This window comes from Suncus etruscus, chromosome 20 (genome assembly GCF_024139225.1).
Source record: "Suncus etruscus isolate mSunEtr1 chromosome 20, mSunEtr1.pri.cur, whole genome shotgun sequence".
NCBI lineage: Eukaryota > Metazoa > Chordata > Mammalia > Eulipotyphla > Soricidae > Suncus > Suncus etruscus.
Genome location: NC_064867.1, coordinates 410,468 through 429,760, shown reverse-complemented (window position 1 = coordinate 429,760; position 19,293 = coordinate 410,468). Strand labels below are relative to the sequence as shown.

The window sequence follows — 19,293 nt, the reverse complement described above, 5'->3', positions numbered from 1 at the left end:
CTGCAGAGACATAGCTGCAGAGACAATCATTTTAACTACAGAGTTGAACAGGGAAAAAAAACTCTAGCAACTCCCGTGACTACAATCTACAATACCATCTTAGATTGTTGTTTGTTAGTTGCAAAAGAAAGAGTTTCATTTTTACTGACTATGTATTTTGTTCATGTGTCAGTGGTGTTCTAAGGAGCCAAGGTGATGTTTATAGAGGAAGTTTTAGAAATTAAGAAAATTTTCTTCTAAAGAAAATGCATCTTCTCTCTTCTCTCTCTCTCCTCTTCTCTTCTCTCTCTCTCTCTTTCTCTCTCTCTCTCTCTCTCTCTCTCTCACACACACACACACACACACACACACACACACACACACATTTCTAGTCCAGGACTTGCTTTTTGGAGTAGTCATATGGATCAGTGACTGACAGTGCCTGCTTTTCTAGTGGGTGGCCAGGAGTTCAACACCCAGAACCTCTGCTGTCTGGAACCACCAGAGTATGCAATAGCCAAGCATACAGCACCAGAACTAAATTGTGTGGCCCCAGCAAGCACCACAACTAAATAGATGTGTGAACACTTAGGCTAGCTGCTGGTGAGCATCTGTGAGCCAAAGCGACTGCCATCGATACTGCAGTCAGAAGGTGCATGAAGGCTGAAAATAAGGATGACCTTCCTCTCAGTCCCATTCCTGTGAACACACATGGTCTGCAACCCGCTACAAGCTCCATGGCCAAGAGTGCAAGAGCCGCAACCAAAATGGATATGACCTGGTCATCACCACAATAGCGGCAAAAAGGGAAAGGAAAAAGGGTTTTATAATTTTTTAAGTGTTTAACTTTGATGAACCTTTAGGTGTTTCAAATAACTGTCCAACATTAATCTGATTTTCAAAGGCACTGTGTGACCACAGCCAACCTTTGGGATGTTGGTTCTCATCCGGAATGAATGCTCCCATCTCAAGCTGTCCCTTCGCTGATCTGTTCTGACATTGTCCTCCTTATCTAGGTTATATATTCTTCTTCCCCCATCCAACTAATACTCATTTCTCAAGTCCAATTCTAGTACCGTTTCTTGCACAAAGCTTCTCTCTCTCTCTCTCTCTCTCTCTCTCTCTCTCTCTCTCTCTCTCTCTCTCTCTCTCTCTCTCTCTCTCTCTCTCACACACACACACACACACACACACACACACACACTTTTCTGCTATCTAGGACTTGCTTTTTGGACTAGTCATATAAATGCTCCTATTTTTGTTTGTTATTTATCTTTGTGGATGTAGAAGGAAAACTACTAAAAATCTACCAACAGTAGACTACTTAAAGCCAAAGATTTGCTCATTCCACAGACATCTAATAAATACTCACTATGGACCTAAAACTTTGCCAGGTGTGCTCTTGGTTTTGGATGCCATTATAAATGTAGTAAAACACTCAACCTATTTGCAGATTGATCTTGTTTCCTGAAATGACTGAGACTGTAAAATAAATTATAGAGATATCAGGTAAAAATATCATTTAAAATGAACTGGCACAGAATGATCGAATCTCTCAGTCTATATTGTGTTAACTGGGTTCCATCCTATTCAGGATATGCTTCCTACTTGTCAGTTGGAAGCACCTCTGGATGGAAGCATCTTTTGGATTGGTGCCTTAGACCACCTGTTCTCCACCCCAGGATGTGATCTGCACTTCCTAATAAAGAGGCAAACACCAATTGTGCTTTCTGTTTTCCATGACTGAGCTATCTGCTTCTTAGGAGTGGAAAGCTTGCATGTGGAAGTTTCTAACCATGTTTTATCCCCTTATCCATGTGTGGATTATTTTCTGTGTCAGTGTTTGCTTCCAGACCTGTGTCTCTCCAATGCCCTGGGATTGGGGCATGAGGCTTCTGCTACAGGCAGAAACAGAGGGGTTGGAATAACAAATGCTGAAAGGCAACAGCCACTAAAACTTGAGATCAAGTCTTCAATAGGAAGCTTGGGGGCAGGGAGAGGAATAAGATAGAGAGGGAACACACACAAAAAAAAGTGGTGGAAGGATGTGGTCACAAGTAGGGTAGTGGTGCTAGAAGAGGTAAAGTGTTATGCATGAAACACTATCAGTAACAGTATTAAAAAATCACAGTGCCAGGAGGCTGAAGATAGTACAGAGGGTAGGGTACATGTTTTAAATACAGCTGAACCAGGTTCAATTCCCAGCATCCCAGATGGTCTCCCAAACCCCCCAAAAGTGATCCCCGAGGGCAGAGGCAGAGGAGTAAGTCTTGAACATAACTGATTGTGACCCAAACCCAAACATATATAATAAGTTAATAAATAACAGTGCATAAAAGAAAAAAATTAAGTGGCTGTCTTAAAGGCAGGCTGGAATGTGGGAGGAAAACTGGAGGCATTGGTGGATGAAGAGGATACTGATGAAGGGATTGGTTTTGGAACACCAAATGCCTGAAATTCAATTATGAGTGACTTTGTGAATCACAATGCCTGCACTTATAAAAAAAAATAGCATTCAAGATGCCAAGGAGCTAGCTCAGTGTTGAGAGGTACATACATGCATAGGTTGTGAAGTTCAATCCCCTGCATCACATGGATCACATGGTCCTCCCCATCCAGCCTACCACATGTGGCTCTGAGGATCTCCTCACTGGAGCGACCCTCGAACCCCCCCACAATGCTGGGCTCAAGCAACATTACATTGCTACAACCAGAATAACCCACCCATAAAGTAGAAGAATGGTGGTATACAGTGACTAGAAAATACTATACACCATAAAAGCACAACAAAAGCATGCTCAGTATGGATGGATCTTACAGACATAATTGAGGGTAAAAAGTAAATGACATATACATGATAGTATGATTTCATTTATATAATATAAATAGGCAAAACTAAACACAAACAAAACTAAGCACTAAAGAAAAGGAAACGATGACTTTCAAATAAAGGGGTTGGGCTAGAGATCGTGGAGATGGTGAGATATTTGCCATGTACATGGCCACATTCGTTGAGTCCCTGGTTCAAACCCCACCAGCATATATGGCCCCATGGAATATCATTTATTCCTGAACACAGAGACAGGAATTGCCCTATACCATAGGTCTAGCCCCCAAACCTAATAATAATAATAATAATAATAGTAATTTGGACTATAACAATTGGGTTTCCAAAGGGATAAACGAATGTTTTTGTCTCTTATGTTGCCATAGCAATGCTATCCAGGGGTCCTCAAACTTTTTAAACAGGGGGCCAGTTCACTGTCCCTCAGACCATTAGAGGGTCTGACTATTGTAAAATCAAAACTTATGAACAAATTCTTATGCACACTGCATATATCTTATTTTGCAATGTAGAAACAAAACAGATACAAATACAATATGTCGCCCGCGGGCCATAGTTTGAGGACCACTGCTAGACTACATAGGTCCAACAATTGTAACCCTTTGCTCAGTCCTGAAAGGTGCATTAAGGTGCCAGTCAAATCAGTTTCTGGAAGAACTCTCGGCCTTCTTCCTGAGTCCTCATGGGCACAAGGGAAAGAGGAAGGGAGCCAGCAGAGTGAGCACTTCATGCCCTAACTAGACCTAGACACTTTCAGCAGGACCCTAGCTAACTCCAGTTACCTCTCCCGAGCTCCACATTCCATTTACTTCATGTTAGAGCTTCAGTATGGATATCACAGCCACACAAACAACCAACCCATGCACAATGAAAGGACTTCTTTCTTTTATTTTAAATAGTAAAATTTTAAATTAGAATCACCATGAGATAGTTTCAAAGTTGTTCATGGTTGAGTTCAACAACCAGTTGTTCAACAACCAGTGCATCAGTGCCCATTTCCTGCCATCACCACCGCAGGACTTCTGAGATGATACTGATATTCTGTAACCAGGCAACTGCTTTCTGTGTTCCCTTTTTCATCATTTATGCATTTGTCTTCTATGTCTTCATGATATATTAAAATTCAAATTACAGATCTTGGTTAAAAATTTTTCTCCTTGCTCCCTCTGTGATTTTCAGTCTCTATGAATTTTGAATCACTCATGGATGGTTAAGAAAAAATAAATCTATTTTAATAGTCCATAGGTAAAAGAGCCATAAACAATATTTGTTTCTGGGGGCCAGAATGATAGAACAGCGAGGTTTGGGTGTTTGCCTTGCACACAGTTGACCCTGATTCATCTATAGCTTCCCATATGATTATTCGAGTACTGCCAGAAATTAGTCCTGAGCGCAGACCCAGGAATAAAACCCTTGAGCACCGCCTGTTGTGCCCCCCCCAATTTATTTCATCCATGTATTTATTCACTCATTATACATTAAGAGTCTATTATGTGGGCCCGGAAAGATAGCACAGCGGCGTTTGCCTTGCAAGCAGCTGATCCAGGACCAAAGGTGGTTGGTTTGAATCCCGGTGTCCCATATGGTCCCCCGTGCCTGCCAAGAGCTATTTCTGAGCAGACAGCCAGGAGTAACCCCTGAGGCCGGGTGTGGCCTAAAAACAAACAAAAAGTTTATTATGTATTACATTGTTTTTCCTGATACAATGCGCTACTCTATGCCTTTATTTTTATTATTTATTTATTTGTTTTTTGTCAGAAGGGTAATGTGTCGACATCGTAACAAGTTTGAAGGGAGGCACATATCACACAGGCGTGTGAAAATATGATCATCATGCTTGAGAACCGGAAAAGGATCCTATTTTTTATTTATTTTAATAATAATACCTTAGGTGCTAAGTTGTAAGAGAACTGAAAATATTTTTTCCTCTTGAAACACATGAAACATGAACGCCCTCTGCTGGAGCCTTGGAGAAAATCCTCTCCAATGTGTGTGTGTTTTTTCTCTATTACTTGAATAAATCAGTTCAAAATCATTGCTATAACCTAATGGTACAATTGTAAATCTGTATGTTTAATTATATCAAGCAACTGTTTTTATTTTTTTTAATTTTTTTATTTTTAATTATGAGAACAAAGATGCAAAGAAAGAGGACAAAGTAAAGTTACAGTGGAAGGACAATCACCCAAACATAATTCTCAGAAGTCCCCTTGCTGATATCTTAACTTTGAACTTTCAGCCAAAGAACATTAATATAAATAAAACAGAATCCATGTACAATTACTTTGTCCCTCAAGTCCCCAGATTGTAACACATAATATTTCTTAACAGCACACAAGGCAATCTAAAGCCATAAAACAACTCCTTAAACCTTAGAGGCATAGTATTTTTTACATTTCCATGTACATGCATATTAGCTTAAGTTAACCTCAAATTTTAAGTGTTTTTTTTTTAATGATTAGAGTAAAAGGAGCACAGTAAAAATGGTGTTAGAGTGGCAATTGTTGTTTGCATAGGCCCACCAAAATATGAGGGGCATGGAAAGGAATAACCTTGGCCTAAATACAAAGAGACCCTACCCCTGAAGTTTCCTGGCATAAGACCAACTCTAGGCTCTAGGCAAGTTAGATCGTCCAATCTAAGACATTGTCCGTAGTGCCAACACACTTTTCACACAGTCTCTGTTGTTGGTATCATGTTTCTGTATTAAAGATCCTGGAATCTGCATATCCTACATTGAAGTCAGGATATGGAGTGTCCTCTCGTTTCACCTCACCATTAGAGGGAAATGCAGGAAGCCCTGTCCTGTAAGCAGATCATTGTTGTTAAGTCTTCTCAGTGTTAAGGGAAGTCTCTTTTGAGCAGGTAGATGTCTGAGCAGTGGTAGGGTCTTCCATGGTAGAGGATTTCTTCCAGGTGATGTTATAGACAATCCTGGATGTTTCGTGGCTGGCTTCCCTGGTTCAGGGGTAAATGGAAAATGTCCTTTCTTCTGAGGCCTGTGCCAGGTCATTATGTCAATGTTCAGGATGTAAGGTCCCTTTGCACTACAAGATTTGTATATTCCAATCTCTATTAGATAGGATCTTATTTGTATGTATAGTATTTTCCCATTTTAATGTGCCTATGCAAAAAAGGAGCAATGCCACGTGGCATTATTGGTGCATATGGGGGCCATAAGAACAAGTCCAACAATCCCCATGACATGGTTCAATCATAAGCATTAAACTGGGGGACTCTTTCACCAAAATTCCTTGTTGAACAGCTCATAAAGAGAAGATAAAAAGTGGCTAGAATCGTCACTGTATAAGAAATATTTAGTAAGACTTATAGTTGTCAGAGAAAAAACACAAAATACTCTAAAGAAATACGTGTCCATTTTATATCTTTTGAAACAGTTTGGGGTGTTACACACAATGCACGGCGTTGGTCTGTGATTAGGATTGTGCAATACTGAAGTTAAAAAGAGTAATGTGCGTTAGTGATGTTTGGGGGGGGTTAGAGAGTTAAGGAGTAAAAATGAGCTTTGTAGGGGTGTGGGAAAGGGCAGAATACAAAACGGACATTCTGGATATGCAAAACATAACATAAAGATAAGGAATACTCTTAATACATGCAGTGCCCCCGCGCGGTTTTCCATATGCAGAGTGGTCAGAAATTGCCAGTGACAAACAGTGCAACCGAGCAAATCTCAGCACACCCAAAGTTAGGACCAACCATTTCTGGCCGCCTGGGCTGCCACCTCAGAAGGCCTGGAGGCTAGGGGCAGAAGAGGGGAAGGCTGGGGGCCTATCAAGGCTCCTAGCGCACCCAAGTTAGGGAGAAGGCCTTCCACATGGGGTCTCCCCCAACCCCATGCCGGCTAGAGCTAGCCTCCAGCTCAAAAGAGGATAGAGAGAGAGCCAGAAGCCAGGATCTGCCCACACTACACCCTGTGCCCTTCCCTCCATAGAGCTGAGGGAAGGGTGGGGAAAGCTTGGGACCCCATCCAGGAGGGACCCCCCCACACACACCCACCTTGTCTGGCTGTCTGGGCTGCCACCCCAGAAGGCCTGGAGGCTGGGGGCAGAAGAGGGGAAGGCTGAGAGCCTCTCAAGGCTCCCAGAGCACCCAAGTTAGGGAGAAGACCTTCCACATGGGGTCTCCCCCAACCCCATGTCGGCTAGAGCTAGCCTCCAGCTCAAGAGAGGATTGAGAGAACTGTTTTTTATTTTTATCTAGATAATGGTATTGTGGATCTTCCACAAAAGATTCCTTACCACTTAAGATGCCAGCTAAAGTATTTCCAGATGAAATGAAATGTCTGATAGGGCAGTTAAGGTTCAAAATTCAGCCAGGTAATAGAATCAGTAAGTCATATTTGTTAAGAGAGTTTTTGTGAGCCAAGAGGACAGTTAAAAATATAGGGCAGGGGCCCGGAGAGATAGCACAGCGGCGTTTGCCTTGCAAGCAGCCGATCCAGGACCAAAGGTGGTTGGTTCGAATCCCGGTGTCCCATATGGTCCCCGTGCCTGCCAGGAGCTATTTCTGAGCAGACAGCCAGGAGTAACCCCTGAGCACTGCCAGGTGTGGCCCAAAAACAAAAAAAAAAAACAAAACAAACAAAAAAAAATATATAGGGCAGGGCCCGGAGAGATAGCACAGCGGCGTTTGCCTTGCAAGCAGCTGATCCAGGACCAAAGGTGGTTGGTTCGAATCCCGGTGTCCCATATGGTCCCCCGTGCCTGCCAGGAGCTATTTCTGAGCAGACAGCCAGGAGTAACCCCTGAGCAATGCCGGGTGTGGCCCCAAAACAAAACAAAACAAAAAAACAAAAAAAATTATATATATATATAGGGCATGTGCTTTTCATGCAGGAACCCAGGTTCAATTCACTTAATCTTTATTCTAAGTATCACTGGGTACTTTTTCCTTTTTTTTTTTTTGTTTGTTTGTTTTTGAGTCACACCCGGCCACGCTCAGGGGTTACTCCTGGCTCTATGCTCAGAAATCGCCCCTGGCAGGCTCAGGGGACCATATGGGATGTCGGAAATCGAATCACCAACCTTGTCATGCAAGGCAAACGCTTTACCTCCATGCTATTTCTCCGGCCCCTCACTGGGTTCTTTTTCTTGACAAAATAACTTGCTGGGTGTGACTCAGAAACAAACAGAAAGCAACAAAAAGACGTTTTATTAGAATATGTCATTTTTAGAAGACCCTTTTTCATGCCTAAATTCCGTTTCTGGATCGGGGGAAATTGAGAGTGAAAGAAATACTGGAACTTTAAATAAACGAGAGGGTCCACATGCAGTAGTGCCCAGGTGTACTCCTGGCTCTTATGCTCAGGAATTACTCGTTGGGGGCTTGAATAACCATCTGAGGTGACGGGATGAACCCAGGTTATCTTTAAGCAAGGCAAATGCCCTACTCACTTCTCTAAGCCCTAAAAAAATTTTTTTTTAGTTTACTTCCAGCTGCTTTGTTTTATTTCCTTACTGCTGAATGTAAAAGAACGCACTTCCCCCTTATTCCCAAAACCTCTCTTATTATTTCCACAAACTCCAGCCAGTTTTCTGTGGAGGAGCAAGCTCTTTTTGTCCTATATACAATTCAGTGTATAGGCCCAACTCTGCCACTCCTCTCACCATTACCTTCTGGACGGAAGTCCTAAATTCTCCAGTTTCACCTCCCTTCACACATAGTCAAGTGTGGACTGTTAGGTATCTGATTCCCGATATTGCTTTTTCCTTTTCTTTCCTTATTAAAGTTAAATTTCTTTATTTCAGATACTGATTTATGGAGTCGTTCATAATTGTTATTTCCGGCATTCACTATTCCACCATGAATGTAAAATTTCCTCCAATCAGTTTTCCAACCTCCTTAAAGCCTGCCCCTTGACATGTTTAATTTGTTTAATATTTTGTGCATTATTACTAGATCAGAAGTAAAATTATGATTGTTGCACTGTGTGGCTATGTGACCCACAAATTTGAGGATCTATAGTGCTGGACTGCTGAGCTAAGATGGCGACAGCAGTGGTTCTTAGGGGTCTCAGAGGATCCCCAGTGTGATCAGCTGCGAGGTCAGTATGTCCTTGAGTTTTTCCTTAGTTGGGCCTCTCTTTTCCAGGGGTACCTGAGGCTAAGGCATTGACTGCTTATGAACTCTGGTGGAAGAATGAGGGTGTGGCTGCCAGGGGCATCTGGAAATACAGAGGCACTGGGAGAGGCAATCTGGCCAGCTCCAAAATTCCCTAGATGCCAGCCACAAAGTCACCATACCTGGAGTGTTTGTCAGCTCAGAGGTCCTATAGAGATGAGAGGAGAAGCGGTGAAGCTAGGCCATTGGTGTGGAGGCGGTTGTAGGGCATTTGCCCCTTTCCAGAACATTCCAAAATTAAGCCTGGTTTTGAGCTAAGCTCCAGCACAAGCCCCTCATGGCAGAGACCCCATTTCCCAGCATGTTTGAAGACAAATATGTCTGTGAGGATGAGGCTGGCTCTGGCCTGTAGAAGGCTGCAGAAGTATCCTACCTGGCCCTAACTAGCAGCAGGGACTCTTTCTAGTGAACAGCGGACAGGCATGTTTCCCTGTCCCTCTCCTGCTTCATTGAATTAGGCAGTTTCTGGAAGCCTAGGGTGGTGGAAAGGTCTTCTCAAGATGGTAGAGAACATATCTACTAAATTAAGAAAGGTATATTTACAAAAACACAATACAAAAATGCCCGCTGCACTCCTATGTTCAGTGCAGCATTATTTACAATAGCCAGAATTTGGAAACAACCCAGATGCCCAACAATAGATGAGTGGCTAAAGAAACTGTGGTACATCTACAAAATGAAATACTATGCAACTGTTAAGAAAAATGAAGTCATAAAATTTGCCTATACAATGACAGACATGGAGACTATTATGCTGAGTAAAATAAGTCGGGGAGGAATAATCTTATTAGGGGCAGAGAGATAAGAGGTAAGGCATTTGCCTCTCATGCAGAACAGTGGTTCGAATCCCGACATCCCTGAGCCTGCCATGAGCGATTTCTGAGCATGGAGCCAGGAGTAACCCCTGAGTGCCACCGGGTGTGACCCAACCCCCCCCCCCCAAATAAAACACAGAATAATCTTATTCATTTGTGGGATAAAAGATAAACAAGAGATAGTATGGTAATAATACCCAGAAACAATATAAACAAAGGTCAGGAGTCTAGCCCAGGATAGAAAGCCCGCCACAAAAAGCGGAGAGAGTAGTTAGAGTAGAGAAGGGTCTACTAGAACAATGATAGAAGGAACTGATTGCTCTGGATAAGAATTAAGCATTGAAAGTGAACAGGCAAGGCACCCCTCTGTTAACAATAATGCAAATCACAAAGTCAAAAAAGAAAGGGGGGAGTGAGAAAGTGAGAGAAGCAATTTGCCTGCTCTAGAGCAAGGAGTCGGGATAAACAGGAGACACTAGTGATGGTGACAAGAAGGATATACTGGGTCCCGGAGAGATAGCACAGTGGCGTTTGACTTGCAAGCAGCAGATCCAGGACCAAAGGTGGTTGGTTCGAATCCCGGTGTCCCATATGGTCCCCCGTGCCTGCCAGGAGCTACTTCTGAGCAGACAGCCAGGAATAACCCCTGAGCACCGTCGGGTGTGGCCCAAAAACCAAAAAAGAAAAAAAAAAAAAAGAAGGATATACTGGCAAGGAATGGTGTGCATTGTATGGCTTAAACTAAGCAATGAGTTTACATGAGTTACAACAAATTTGTAATCACAGTGCTTAAATAAGACAATTAAAATTTAAAATAAATAGCAACTACAAAAAATAAGGTGTGTTTACTCTCAGCTTGCTAAGATTTTATACTTTACAATAATGAATTAATCTCATTAATATTGGTTTAACTCATTTAACACAACATCACAAATTGACCTTTATTGATTTACTTTGTGATGGTTCCATTCGCTATTCCATTAATGTCATTCCTTTTCGTTGGAACAAAATATGAAATAAACTTGTTATATGCCTGTCAAGGGGGGCAGGTTGTGGGATGGGAGGGAGCCTGGGGACATTGGTGGAGAAAGAGGAACGCTGATGCTGGGATTGGTGTTGGAAAATTATCTGCCTGAACAATTGTAAATTAGGGTTTCTTAATAAAAATTAAAGGTAAATAAATAGACATATTATTCAACCCCCAAAATAAACTAGGCTACTTATCTTTAGTGGACTGGAATAAATATAGTGTAATACAATACAATAATTTATTGAAACCATTCATAGTTGGGCTTCAGACATTCCCAATGAATCAGGGCCTATTCCACCACCAGTGTCAATCAATCAATATTTTAATTGAGTGAAATATAATTGAGATGGGGGCTCTCCAGCAGAGTTCATGTAAATTGGGAGCCACACCAGTGATGCTTAATACATGGGGTACCATCCAGTAGTAGGTTGCCAGGCCTACCTGAGCCGTGTCCCTGACCCTGGTGTTCTCATTTTAAAACAAATAAGCTCTGTAGAAGAGTCCGATCCCCTTACCTTATTGTTTCCATCTTAGAAATTTTAATTTAAAAGAATAAAATGCCTTGTGAAGATTATACTTTCATCTCAGCAATACTAGAAATGTATTTCTTCATTAGATTTGAGGCATATTAAGTTTCAAGATACTATTTCCATCTTTAACCATATAAATTCTACCTTGTCTGTGCTTCCCAATAGCCTTGACTGCATTATCAGAACTTCCCTTTTTAAAATCTTTTGTGTTTCCAAATCTGAAAGGATGGGGGTCAGGGACCAAGCGGCCTCAGGTCCATTGGTGGAGTAAAGAAGAAAGAGGCCAGAACTAAAAATCCAAGCAAAGTCAATAACAGAATCAAGAGACCCGAACTAACCATCTAACCGTAAATGGGCTTGTTGTACTGGCAGGCTGAGGGGCCAAGGACAGTAGTATGCTCCGGGAACATGCTGGAGGGAGATGGACACTGGCGGTGGCCTAGGCCCCGATTCACGGAATGTCTGGTTTTAGTAAAATACAAATGTTTGAATAAGAATAAAAAATCTGTATGCTCCATTGCTTCAGTTTTTCGAAACCTGTGTGACATTTCCCGCAGCTTCGAGTTTCTTTCCTGATGATCCTCTCACAGCGCATCAGGCCCGCAGTCAAAAGCTGTCTGGGCGTCGCAGTCCAGATGTGCGGGGTGACGTGACCCCAAGCCACTCGCCGCGGAAACGCCTTGGAGTGGCCTCTCGGCTCGCGTTCAGACCACCGGGTGCCGCCTCCGGGGCGTCCCTTCGCTCAGAGCGGGCTCCCATTTCCAGGAAACGCTCTCGCAGTTCCAGACTTCCAGGAGTCGCTGCTGCTTCTTGGGAGCAAAAGGCCAACGACTCCATGTTTGCAGCCCCGTGAGCTTCAACGAGACCCCTTGAGCAACGTTCATGTCCAGGGGATTTCTGACCCTTCTTTGAGAGCTCAGAAAAGGCTCGTGGCTCGGGGGACAAGACGGGACGCCGGGATCGAACCCGGGTCCGTCCTGGGTCGGCCGCGAGCGAAAGACAGTCCTCCCGGAGCCACCGGGTCACAGAGGAAGAGGAGCAGCGCAACTCCAACCAATCAGCGCGCACGCCCTGGCTCCAATCAACCAATCAGCGGCTACGTCGTCCACGTAAGAGGCGGGGCAATTTCCTACCAATCACCGAGTACGCTCTGACTTCAACCAATCAACGATTATGTCGTTAACTCAGAGGAGGGACAATTTCTTACCAATTAGCTAGTAAGCCGTGCTCCAACCAACCAATCATGGAGGGCGTACCTTCCCGCTTCACCCAATCAGCGGCCACGTAGTTACCTCAGAGGCGGGACAATTTCTTACCAATCAGCGCGTAGTCCTGGCTCCAACCAATCAGCGGCCACGTCACTCACCTCAGAGGCGGGACAATTTTCTACCAATCAGCGCGTCCGTCCTGGCTCCAACCAATCAAGCAGCGCGCACGCCCCTCGGAGGCGGGACCATCTCCTACGCACGCGCAAACCCAGCCGGGCCTTCCCTCTGTCCGCCCGACGCCGCCAAGATGGTGAGCCCATCTGCGTTCGTGCCCGTGCCTTGCCTCGCCGTGCTGTGCCGCGCTGGGGCTTCGCGCCGCTGCCCCGCCCTCCGCCCCGGCGGGCCTTTGGGGCCCGAGCCTGGGGTTCGGGGCCGGGCTTGGGAGCAGCGAAAGCCGGAACGAGGGCTCAGGGGTGGGCGTTGGCCTGGCACGCGGCCCACCCGGACGGCCAGGGCGCGATCCCCGGCTTCCCACGGTGCCCCGAGCCGGCAGGGACCGTGAGAGCGGAGCCAGGGAGAAGCCCTGAGCGCCGCGGTGTGACGCCCTGCCCCGAAACTCTGGGGCCTGAGGGGTCCTCAGACTTTTTGAACAGGGGCCAGTTCACTGTCCTTCAGACTGTTGGAGGGCCAGGTTATAGTAAAAACAAAAAGTAGGAACAAATTTCTAGGCACACTGCATAGATCTTATTTAGAAGTGAAGAAACAAATGGGAATAAATACTGTATGTGGCCCGCGGGGCCGTAGTTTGAAGACCCCTGCGGGAGCATAAGGGGACGAGGAGGCCCTGGGGCTGCGTGGCGGGAAGAGGCGGTTGAGGACAGATACTCTCCAAGTTCACTTGTTCTTGAGTTGAGCTTTGGGTTTTGTTTTGTTTTTTTTTCTCGGTCTTGGGGTTCCTCCTGGCTCTGCGCTCAGAAATCGCTCCTGGCAGGCTGAAGGGGGGACCAGGGGATGCCCTTGGGGGATTGGGACCACTCCCTTCTGCATGCTCTCTCCGGCCCAATATGTATTACTCTTAGGTATCTTAAATATATATTGGATATTTCCTAAATTAATCTATACTCTTCTACATAAGCTATAGCCTTATGTTATTCTTGTATTTTTTATATGGGATATACTTATATATAGTGCATCATATATGTTTTATATATTACATATCCTTTGCGGGGGGAGTTTGGGTCACACCCCAGGGATGGGTTGCTCCTGGCTCTGCGCTCAGAAATCACTCCTGGCAGGCTCTGGGGCCGGGGACCCCACGGGATGCCAGGATTTGAACCACCGTCCTTCTGCATGCAAGGCCAGCGTTCACCCTACCTTCATGCTATCTCTCTGTCCCTGAAAGAGTTTTCTTAGAGGCCTGGCTACAAGCCACAGAGCACTGCTATGAAGAATAAGCACATAACTGCATTTATTCAGGAGGAATCTCTTGTTTATGCTTGTGTGATTAAGTTGATTGTGTTACGATCCATGGAAATTGGCTTGACCTCCATGCTATCGCTCCAGCCCCAAGACTCTCCAAATTTTTTAAAAAGAAAAATTAACGGATTCGGTCTGACCCTTGTGTGTTATTATTATTATTTCAGGTGTTCAGGCGTTTTGTGGAGGTCGGCCGGGTTGCCTATGTCTCCTTTGGGCCTCACGCTGGGAAGCTAGTCGCCATCGTCGATGTTATCGATCAGAACCGGGTAAGCGTTCTTTTTATTTTTGGTTTTTGGGGTCACTCCTGGCTCTGCACTCAGAAATAGCCCCTGGCAGGCACGGGTACCCTATGGGATGCCAGGATTCGAACCACCGTCCTTTTGCATGCAAGGCAAACGCCCTGCCTCCTGCTCTCTCTCTCTGCCCCTTAAGTGTTCATTTTAAGGATGGATATGGGGTGAATAATAGGTGGTGCTTGACCCCATAGCTCCCTAAGCAGAATCGGGCACTTAGAGTTGTTTGTCGGGAAGACATGCTGGCATCATTCGATTTGAACGTTTAGCCTGCAAGGCCTTTCTAAAGGGTGACGGCATGACTAACTAAAAAGGTCGTTGCACCTTTAAACGTGAAGGAGTTTATATCAGAACCAGGCAGATGGAAATCTCGTGTGTAAGACTGGCAAGCCAAGGGGCCCAGCCAAAGCACAAAAAGCAGTTGTTGGAGGGGAATGCTTTTAAAATGTTCCAGTTTTGTCATGTGGGTGATACCTGGTTGGTTTATATGTGGTAGGTGAGTACCAATGGCTTAATCTTTGTTTAGGTTGGAATTTGATGCTTCCAGAGGGACGGGTACTACAGAAATATTTGGCCATGTCTGTCCAGTGTGACTGTTTGGTACTGAAGTTCTTGATACTAGCTTTGCATAATGTGTATTCTAGGCTTTGGTTGATGGGCCATGCACTCGGGTAAGAAGACAGGCAATGCCCTTCAAATGCATGCAGCTCACGGACTTCATCCTCAAGTTCCCACACAGGTAAACTATCCAGCCTCAAGTTACAGGATTCTTGTTTGTCCCAGAGTTTGTAGATTTTGTTTTATTTCCCTTTACGTGCACACACACACACACACACACACACACACACACACACACACACACACACAATTTCTGTATCTTGATGACTAGTCTTTTATGTAAAAAGCCTGCCTCCACTTGTTAAATTCCAGTTTTGTTTTGGTTTTTTTAAACCCACCTGGTGGCGCTCAGAAGTTACTCCTGGCTCTGCGATCAGGAATCGCTCCTGACTCAGGACCATACGGGATTGGGGACATCAAATCCGCTCTGTCCTGGGTCAGCCACTTACAAGGCAACACTCTACCACTGTGCTACCACTCTGGCCCTCTTATATTTCAGTATTTTTGCTTAGTAGTTACTGTGTAGTTTTAAGTTTTGAGATTGGGGGGTTTGGGGACATCCAGAGGTGTTCCAGAACAACCCCAAAAGTCAGTGTTGGGAGTGCCAATACAGTAGCCACAGGCCAGGTAGGTGCATTAACCTATTTGTAGTCTCTACTGTGGATTTTTGATGTTATTCCTTGAGGCTATAGTAAACTACCTTAAGAATAAACCAGAATAAGCTTGCAATGTAGAAAAAAATACCTTATTTTCCGGTGTGTAAGATGACTTTTTAACCCATGAAAAACTTCTTAAAAGTCGGGGATCATCTCACAGGCCAGTACACAGCATGCTGAAACTTACCCCAAGTGATCCCCCTCCCCCTTACCGCTGCCTCCATCCAGCTGCCAGGCGTCATCATCAGTCCTCTGCTTGTCCTGATCCATCTTTCAGGCGCACAGAGGAGAGCTGAGTTACAGAGCGCTGCATCCCATCCCACGCTGGGTGTCATTGCTGGAATGGGGCTTTCCGGTGCTCAGTCATCTTCAGTTCAGCTTTTATGGGACTCCGAGGAGGCGCTCTGTCTCCCTCTAGCCATCCTATTGATCACTGCACCCAGCCAGCTGCTCTTGGAGGAGCCGCCTCCTTGTTCTCAATGTAGAGCACAATTAAAAAATCAGCCATTGGGGCCAGAGCAATGGTGCAGTGCGTAAGGTGTGTCTCTCTTGTGCGTGCTAGTCTATGATGGACCAGGACTAGATCTCTGGGGTTCCATATGGTCTCCCAAGCCAGGGGCGGTTTCTGAGCACAAAACAAAAAAAAAAAAAAAAGAAAAGCACAGTCGCTCACTACAAATGACAAATGTAAAATGATTGTGGGCACTCCAAAGTCTAGCTTTATTAAACATATACTGTTAACCTTGAAGGGTTCTACTCTTTTTCTCTTACCTTTTTTAATTTCCATTTGGTGTGCGTTAAGAGAGGTGGTAGTCTTATACAGTGAATATGGCCCAAACCTTTTATTTTAACAGGAAAAATGGGGGGTGTGGTAGAATGTTCTGGAATGTTCTGTGGATGTTTTCCCACCCTGGATTTTCTAGCTTTGCCTTATCTTTTGCCATCACCTCTTCCTTTTCTGTTTCAGAATTTACACTAAAGATTAAGCTGTTCCTTAATATGAGCCTCCCAAATGTACTTTATTAGGTGGACTTCATATTTTAAGTACTTAACAGGCATCATCTTGGTATGACAACTTATAGTTCGTTGGCAATTAGAAGGAATAATACAGTAAATTTTTGGACACTTAACTTCATGAAAACTTGCTTTCTGCAGACCAACTGTTACGGAGAGATAGGCACAAAACCAGGTGATAGCCATACTTACACTGTCTTAATGTATATATCTTGCTATGTCTTAATTCACAAAAAATTTATGTTTTTTATTAGAGCTCATTCTGTTGAGATTAGAAATTAATCCTCTCTGTAACAGTGTGCCTGAACTAGAATATATTCTGTGGGTAGAGTATTTAGGGGGTCGTTTTACTTGTGTTTGCTGGGGACCACACCCAACTCTGCCTGGGGCTTACTCCTGGCTTTGCACTCAGGGCTCACTCCTAGAAGGTTTGGGGGATGCTATAAGGTGCTGAGGATTGAACCCAGGTAATAAATGTGCAGGGAAAGGCAACCCTACTCACTGCTATAACTCGGGCCCTGCTTTTGCATTTTAATGGGTGGAGTGGATCGCTTTTCAAAGATGGGAGCTGTTCTCTAGTTTGTAATTGAAACTTGGTTTTCCTGTCTGCTCTTGGTTCTTTATAGTGCTCGTCAAAAGTATGTCCGGAAAGCTTGGGAAAAGGCAGACATCAATACAAAATGGGCAGCTACAAGATGGGCCAAGAAGATTGAAGCCAGAGAAAGGGTGAGGACTTTTGAGTTTGAGTTGGCTAGGTTTCTCTCTCTTTTTTTTAAAGGTGGTATGAGTGATACTTCTTTTATTTTTAGAAAGCCAAAATGACAGATTTTGATCGTTACAAAGTAATGAAGGCGAAGAAAATGGTAAGTATTAAGTTTTCTGTTCATTTTGCTTGCCCAGAATCAACCAAGTTGGTTATTTTTTATATTATACGCTGTTTTATATGCATTTACATTAATTCACACATTGCCCTTTTTCAGAGGAACAGAATAATCAAACTTGAAGTTAAGAAGCTTCAAAAGGCAGCTCTTCTGAAAGCTTCTCCCAAAAAAGCAGCTGCTGCCAAAGCTGCAGCCGCTACCTCTGCTGGTGCTGCTGCAAAGGTTCCAGCCAAAAAGACAGCTGCAGGCAAAAAGGCTCCTGCCCAGAAGACTCCCGCCCAGAAAGCTGCAGGCCAAAAGGCAGCTTCACCTTCAAAAGCTCAAAAGGGTCCGAAAGCTCCTGCTCAGAAAGCTTCTGCTCCAAAAGCTGGCAAGAAAGCTTAAGAGCAAAGAAAGCTCTGATAGAGTAATAAAGATTATTGTTGGTACTTGGTAGATATATTTAACTTATGGGGACATTGCTGATGAAGGTAGTATGAAGCTTGCTATGAGAGTAGGGTAGTCAGCTCAAGTTCGGTTTATTTGGTGCTACATGTGCTTGGGACTTGAGCTCAGAATGCTTGAGCACAAATTTAATGCCAAGAGAATCATTTCCAGCATCCTAATCTGACTAGATTCATATATTCACTAGGCAGTATTTTGGGGGAAAATTCCATTATTTTTCATGGAACTTCCGCTATGTAGATTGAAGATTAATGCCACTAAGCAAGAAGAACTTTATTTAGATAATACATGGGGCTTCAAAGCTTTTATTAGGCAGCTAAATACATATTTTGGTTTGGGGCCATGCTCTCCTTTTGTTCCTCTGGGGGTCATGCCAGGCAGTGCTTAGATCTATATGGGGTGTCTGGCATGCCTCATGGGTTAGCTACATGCAAGGCAAACCCCTACCTGGGTTCAGATTAGTAGTTATTTTTAGGGGGAAAAAGCTTTATTTGGGGGGGGCCACACCCAGTGACACTCGGGTTACTCCTCAGTTTGGGGGCCATAGGGGACACTGGGGATCGAACCACGGTCCATTCTAGTTAGCTCATGCAAGACAGACGCCCTATCGCACCACTGCTCCAGCCCCAGGCTACTAGTTTTAAATTGGCGATAAAGATGAGTGTTCTTGAAGATAATTTTTAAAAATTTGATGAGCTGAAGTGATAGCACAAGGATAGGGGGCACTTGGCTGACCCAGGTTTGATCCTCTGCATGCCATGTGGTCTCCTAAGTCTGCCAGGAAGGATTCCTGAGTGCCACAAGGTGTAGCCCAAAAAGGAGAGGAGAGTTTTGGGGATGCTGGCTGTACTTTTGATCATTCTGGTATCGGGAATTAGACGTGGGTTGGCGATGTGCAAGGCAATTGTCCTTTTAAGTACACTGTAGTTTTTAGTGTTTGAATTTGGGTACAACCTTCTGTAGCCCCAGTTTGTGGGTGTGCTTTATGGAGTTACTCAGATGTGGTCTGGGCAGTCTGGTAGAATAATTGCTGAGTGCAAAGCCAGGAGTAAGCCCTGATCACTGCCAGGTGTGCATCCTCCCTCCCCACCCACCCCCAGAGAGTATTTATTTTACTTTATTCCCCTTGCCTATGGTGGTGCGATGACCAGGTATCTCATCCCTACATTTAGTTGTTCCCACAAGAGTCAGAATTACTCCTGGCATATGTCCACACTGGAAGTAACCCTGTTTTAGATGTGGTTCTTATACTCCTGCCATTCTCTTTAGTGGTGGAGCACCCTCACTTTCTGGTTGTAGTGCTTCTAGGGGTGGCTGAGGTGTCGGATTCATAGAGCACAGAGTGGCCAGGCACAGACAT

General features: G+C 44.4%; 1 protein-coding gene and 1 non-coding gene across 2 annotated transcripts; one reads left to right on the top strand and one right to left on the bottom strand.

The window, feature by feature from the left end:
* Positions 1-4,576: 4,576 nt before the first annotated feature.
* On the bottom strand, positions 4,577-4,680 carry LOC125998508 (small nucleolar RNA U13). Its single transcript, XR_007492059.1, has one exon. It is a non-coding gene; the product is annotated as a small nucleolar RNA U13 (small nucleolar RNA).
* An 8,137-nt stretch (positions 4,681-12,817) lies between these two features.
* LOC125998158 (60S ribosomal protein L14-like) lies at positions 12,818-17,917 on the top strand. Its single transcript, XM_049766441.1, has 6 exons — positions 12,818-12,858; positions 14,192-14,293; positions 14,965-15,059; positions 17,235-17,334; positions 17,418-17,471; positions 17,589-17,917. Exons 1-6 carry the CDS (start codon positions 12,856-12,858, stop codon positions 17,871-17,873), a joined length of 639 nt encoding a protein of 212 aa, XP_049622398.1. The 5' UTR covers positions 12,818-12,855; the 3' UTR covers positions 17,874-17,917.
* The last annotated feature ends 1,376 nt before the right edge of the window (positions 17,918-19,293 follow it).

Bases quoted from the DNA above. Each gene is read 5' to 3' on its own strand.
- LOC125998158 (XM_049766441.1), top strand. The intron at 14,294-14,964 runs GTAAGCGTTCTT...TGTGTATTCTAG, and splicing joins ATGTTATCGATCAGAACCGG to GCTTTGGTTGATGGGCCATG. The intron at 15,060-17,234 runs GTAAACTATCCA...GGTTCTTTATAG, and splicing joins ATCCTCAAGTTCCCACACAG to TGCTCGTCAAAAGTATGTCC.